At 41.7% G+C, this 6,477-nt stretch overlaps 1 protein-coding gene across 1 annotated transcript; it reads right to left on the bottom strand.

The window, feature by feature from the left end:
- Positions 1-6: 6 nt before the first annotated feature.
- On the bottom strand, positions 7-5,987 carry LOC124667853 (polynucleotide 5'-hydroxyl-kinase NOL9-like). The gene is made up of 9 exons (XM_047205090.1): positions 5,696-5,987; positions 5,512-5,609; positions 5,362-5,395; positions 3,816-3,967; positions 3,526-3,706; positions 2,589-2,769; positions 1,864-1,963; positions 1,140-1,267; positions 7-333 (listed from the first exon to the last, which is right to left on the bottom strand). The coding sequence occupies exons 1-9, from the start codon at positions 5,971-5,973 to the stop codon at positions 184-186; spliced, it is 1,302 nt and encodes a 433-aa protein (XP_047061046.1). The 5' UTR covers positions 5,974-5,987; the 3' UTR covers positions 7-183.
- Between the last annotated feature and the right edge of the window lie 490 nt (positions 5,988-6,477).

Genomic DNA, 6,477 nt, shown 5'->3' with positions numbered 1-6,477 from the left:
AACCCGCACATTGCAGAGGCAGACGAATCAGTCCAATCTTTAGACAGGGCACAAAACGTTCACTCTTGGGTAGCTAAAATTAAGCATAATCCACTATCAAAATTGATTGCTGGTGTTCCAACATGTCAAACAGACCCAGCACCAAAGGCCCTCCAGTAAATGAAGGGACGAACATGACGCAAGTTACATCTCCGCATCCGAGTCAGAATCGTCAGAGTCACAATCGCCATTCTGAATGACCAGTGGGCTATTCAGATTCCTCGCATACAAATCCCTCTCCCTTATCGTGTCCCGCAAATTCGTCGACATGTATGGCGAGATGCATCCCTTGACCTGCGTCAGCAGCAAGGAAAAAGGTTAAACGAGAAGCAACAAAACTTCATGCGCAGTGCAGCAGGGCTGGCAGAAGTTGGACATGAACAACGTCATGGATCGATCAAACTATCTAATATGCTCCAGAGCAAGTCCCTTTGCATGCATGATCTACTGGCTGTAATGCAGTTGATATGATTCCTATGCGGTCTGTTTAATTCTCCTGCAGCATTACAAGTACCGACCATGCTTGATTTTCTTCTAGTACCAATAGCACCTATTTATAATTTCTGAAAAGGGTATAGAAGGGTCACAGACATAGTTCTACAATTTATGCATACTAATGCAATCGGATGCATTGAAAGTCAACTTTAGAGCAAAGAAGCATATATTCAAAGTTGATTGTGCATCCAGTGCTAATGCTTTACTTCTTTCTGCGTTGGCAAATATCTTACTACCTCCGTCCAATTTAGGTGGAGCAAGCGTTTTCGAGGTCAAAGTTAGACCATCAATTTGACCAATGCAACATGGATTATACGTCATGAAAGTTATACCAATGATTTAGTATTGGGAAAAGTTTTTTACTGGTACAATTTTTACAACAAGTGATACATGTATTATTGGTTAAATCAGTGGCCAAATTTAAGACGTGAAAAAACGAGGGCGCAGATGCATTGGGAGGGAGAGTATTTGAATTTGCTAAAACATTCACTATTCATTTTCTAACACACCAAATTCATATTCTAATCCATCAGTCTATATGGAGTTCGTTGTTTAGTAAGTGTCTATTGAGCTTGATAAACTATCCCCAGGGCAAGCATGTTTACCTGCATTATTGATCTCGGTATATCAATTAGCCCCTGCAGCAGCAGATCTATGCTTTGAAGACAATCAACAGGAACAGGAGTGATGACGTATAACAAGCCTCTTTGCACATCAATGCCTCTTACGATACCTGGGAGAGTATAAACCATTGTCAATGTCTACACTCTACAAAGTTTCAATATAGATGTTGGAGACTTGGAGTTACTATTCTAAGTGTCTTGGTTTGCGACTTGTATAAAGGTTGAGCTGCTATTGCCAAATGACTAGTTTAGGATGTATATCAATCGCAATCATTAATACAAGACTGAGATGAGAACCAGCAAAACTATGTTGCTGAAACCATAGGATACCGATTCACTGTACAGAACTGCAATTGCTTCTTTGACAGCTAATTATTATTATAGAAAATTTGCTTGCACCTTCATGCCCCTTCTAGTTCCAATATTGATCAAACTTCTTCAGTACACCAAATTAGCAAAAAGAATGTGCAAGCCAACATATAATACTCTATGAGGTGACTAATTTATCTTGATAACCTATGATTACCAGAAGAAATAATACTCGAATTACATGTCCATATAAGACACCATGTTCAGAACTCATCTAAGCATAATAGATAGCTATCCAATGAAAGCCAAAACAGGCGGCTTCGCCCCAAATTGATATGGTTATTGCATTTATTTCCAATATATGTATATGAAAGAGACAGGGGGGCATAGGAAGTACCAAGCCCAACACACCAAGGGACTGCCTGAGCTGTGTCACAACTATTTGCCAAGCCAACTATGGTAGCATTCAGGCTACGCCATATCTCGGTACGGGGTACCTGAACAGAAAGGATAATATGCACGGTATAATCTGTTGCTGTTCGGTGGTTTTAAAAACCTAGAAGTGCAGCACACAAGTACTCTTTATTACAAACGTTACAAAAAACTGGGGTAGATTCTTTTCTGCAAAATACTGATCTCGATAATATCCTAAATATAAGATCATGGTTAATGAGTAAGCCATTAACTCATAAAGCTGACAAAAGATAATTCAACAGCTAGCTAAGCATGTTACCGAAAACTAATGCATGTTGGTGCTTCAGTTGGGTCCATAAGCCTTTCTAGTCGGGAACCAGTTGCTTAACACTTTTATTGACTGTCCTTGCATTCTTGGTCAGAACCCTATTTCTCTGCAGAGTACTGCTTGATTCAATCTACTCCTAACATCCTTCAGCTTAACTGACACAAATCATAACCAATCTTGAAGGTACGGAACATAGTGGTGTGATGATTGTCCATCACTTTATGAAGTCAAAAGAATTGGTTTATAGAAGTTTAAATTACTGAGGTGCTCACGCTTGGTTCAAATTTGATTCTTAACTAAAGAAAAATAGAAAATGAATGTAAAAAGTGTGCCACGGTATGTTCCAAAGTGTGCTCGGAAACGACGGAAAGAGAACTGACCTCATAATGAAGATGGGTAACTGTAACATCTGAAAATGATACTTCATAGGGTGGGAGTGACGCTAGGGCATAAGCAAGCTCTTTATTTGTTGCTAGTGATATGTCACTTGGAAAACATTGTTTAAAGTACTCCACTAGGCGGCGTTCACGCGTTCCACCCCCATCTTTCCTTTTTAACGATCTAGGGAATGCAAAGACAACATTAGCATTTGCTTTTCAATTATAAAAATATCAGTGCTTTTTAGAATATGAGCCTACGAGTATAATGAATCCATCAGCTGCAGCTGATGTGGAAACCAGAGTTGATTCATCAAAGAAGCACATAATAACTACAGCAATGTAGTATAAATGACATGCAAAGCAATGTATTTCTACCAACAAAACTATACACAGAGATAGGTAGTATTTCAGTTCAAATTATATTGGGTGGTTTCTACTCCAGCGGAATGGAGTAGAAAAGGCACAGCACGGAAACTGGTATGTAGAAGGTATGGCGTGTTCAGTGTTACTTACTTAATTATTGTCTGAAAAATCGAGCTCATCTAGCTATGAACTCATAAAAGAGACTGCACCTATGTTTTAGCTAAAGTTAGTCAGCAACACAAACAGTTATCAATTTTTTTGTCTTTCGTTTCGCTACAAGAGACAGGCGTCCAGTTGATCCTAGGACTCAAACAGAGGTATGCGGGGAGGTTAAATAGCCTCTCCACCATACCACTATCATGTTCCAATATTCATCAAATTATTATTGTTAAGAAAATACCGTGATCTTAAGACTTGAACCCAGAGAGTTACAACTCATCACCACCAGGCGTCTGGCCTTTCCATTATCATCAAAACACTATAAGGAATTTTTGACTGTTTTTTAGCTACTGAACTTGGAAACAGTTTTTTACATTGACTTGAACATTAAACTGAGAAAATGAAATTTACTTACTCTCCAGATAAGGATTTGTGACATGCAGCATCAATTATAATCACATTGGGTCCTGCTTGACCATCATCTAACCAAAACATCCCATCAGGTAGATTCTTTCTCTGCATTCTGGTGCGTATCTGAACAACAACTGTGGGACAGATATACCTTAGCATCTCTACAAGCATATCAAAACCAGTGCCTACATAAAACGAAAACAGACCTTCAGAACAGTGAACAATGAAAACACAGATATGTCGCTGGTAAAACAAAGCTGGGGAGCTTAAGATGACTATTAATTATATATATACCTTTCACCCATCCAGGAGTGTTGACTATTAAAGGAAGGACTTCACTCCCAGGAGATCGATATTTTTCAACAAAGTAGGTATACAAGAGAAACAAAGAGTTCAGGTATGTTTCTGGATCCCTTTTTGAAGATATATCACCATAAAAGCAGCACCTGATTATTTAAAAGAAATGTGTGGCGTTACCGCATTAGAAAGGAAATAGATCGAAAATACAAAATAAGTCTACATAATACGCAAAGAGCAAGCTGATAATTTCGAAGATTCTGGAACCCTACTATGATCTGGTGATTGATAGGAATAAGATATAACAATAACATGAAATATATGGCAGGAGGATATATGAGAAATGATTCAGGAAAGAAAGGGTCTTCGATAAATTACTTAACACCAGCAGGTAAACACAACCAACAACTTATATATGTTATTGAGGTTTTGTTGGTCAAAATTTTCTTCTTCTCCTTTTTTGCAGGAATGTTGTTCTTTTGTTACTATGGAAAAACTAATCTATGAATTTGTTTGGAGTTGGGTGCATGGATTATGTTATTGTACACAACTTCCTCTCCTTGAAATTAGTGACTGTGGCGTATGAAATTTATATCCCTGAAGGTTGCCAGTTCTTATCTCTCTATCTATGTGATGTGCTTATGTGCATAATTTGGTACAGGTCTGAGACCCGACGGTAGGGCACTTCCCTGGCATGGTACAGAGACTCTGAAGCTTAGGTGGATTATTCATTGTTTCACCGGTTAATCCACATATATGACAATGCTAAGCACAAGATAGCGAGTAATGTTAGCAGATTGGGAAAAAAGGTCTAATTCTATCCGTAAGAGACTAAAACATAACTAAATCTTAACATTGTATCCATAGGGATTACTACCTAATATCGTCTTTAACTGTCTAGCTGATCTTGTATCCACATCTCCATCATTTACTTCCTCAAGAAGATCCCTATGCCCTTATTTTGTTGGTTTAGATGAGGGACAGATTTCCTGAACGGACAGTAGGTGCTATCGCGTCACATACTACAGTAAATCATCCCACAACACCTCAGTTCTTAAGCCCTTGGTGGACGAAATTGCATAAAATTTTAATGCAAGTTTACTACATCTGCAACATTGCAATGCAACTCCAAGAAAGCAGCAGCAGGAGCTGCTCTACTGGAACAAAATACCTAGGGGTTAGCCTGCAGTAAAATCAGGAGCTTATCCAAATTTTAAGCCATCTATATACCTGTGACTAACTTGGAGCTTGTAATGTTTTTAACATGTTCCTGTTTGTATGACTAGCTGTGCATCACGAGAACAATTCAGTGATCAAGCAGCTACAAAAAAAAAGGTACTAAGAGCTAAAAATTTCAGCTTCACATCCTGAGCAACAATTGCACAAAGAAGAGCAAATTGAACAATTTAGTGCCACAATTGATGAGCATTAATTCTAAGCATCGTAACACTAGCTTACTAAGCAGTAAGCATAGATTTGTAAACCTGGTAACCGGTATTATCATTTGTCAAGCTTAACACGAAGAAATAGCGGGGAGTCACACCTTTCAGCCTCCCGAAAAACTGGATACCGCAAATCTGCACAAAAGCCAACAACCAAAATGTCAGTGAACTGAGGGAACCAGCACACCAGCAACACAGCAACAAAACTCGTCTCCCCTAGCACCTAATCCCCACCACATGCGAACATCTACCTGCAATAGGTTCGTCGACGACGTGTACAGAGAGGCATCCCGGCGGCGAGAACTCCGGCTGCCCGACGTCGGTGTCCAAGTACCCGACCCTCCCGTACCTGCAAACCAACACCAGTTAAACAGACAGCATGGCAGGTAGTAGCAGTGCTAATGGAGCCGGGAGGGTCCGGGTTTCGGTGACCACCTGGGGAGCAGCGAGTTGATGAGGAGGCGGGAGAAGGTCGACTTGCCGCTGTTGGCGGGGCCGCACACGAGGACGACCGGCGGCGGGATGTCGGAGGAGATGAGGGCGGCGGCCGAGGCCCAGTCCGGAGGGACCAGAACTTCCGGCGCCTGCTCCGGAGCCGGCGGGACAGGGCTGGGGATGGGGCTTGGTACGGGACATGGCGCGTGGGTGGCTGGGGATGCGGGAGGAGGTGGCGATTCCGGCTGCTTCTTTATCGACCGCCGGCGCTTCCCCATCGCTGCGCCGCTGGATGAGTGTGGGACGGAGGGTCCCGGAGGGATGGTTCTTCGGCGCGGCGGCGAGGAGACGGCGGCGGCGGCGGTGGCGGTGGCGGTGGGGAGTGGAGAACCAAGCCGGGACTGCGGGAGAGAAGAAAAACTGGCCCAGCGAAACGGTCATGCGAAATAACCGGCCTGCAAGCCCTAACACCTCTTCCAGCGGGCCACACGCCCACACGTCAATCTGGCCCTCCAGTCGTTTTTGAGCAGTTTCCATTAAAAATCGTGCAAGAAAAAAGATGTTGGAAACCTCAGCTGAATTTCATTCAAATCAAATAAAAGTACTCCCTAATTTAATTTTAAAATTAAATTAAATTCATGACACTTATTATGGGTTGTACTAGGGTGACAAGCGGGGTCATGCTTTTCATCGAGCATAAGCAAAAGTAGAGCAAATAGGCTCCATAAATGATACATATTTACAGCATGGTTAGTGAAATGTCCCATCCCGCAATCCGCCCC

The sequence above is a fragment of the Lolium rigidum genome, chromosome 6 (genome assembly GCF_022539505.1).
Source record: "Lolium rigidum isolate FL_2022 chromosome 6, APGP_CSIRO_Lrig_0.1, whole genome shotgun sequence".
NCBI lineage: Eukaryota > Viridiplantae > Streptophyta > Magnoliopsida > Poales > Poaceae > Lolium > Lolium rigidum.
This window is presented reverse-complemented; position numbering and strand designations above follow the sequence as displayed.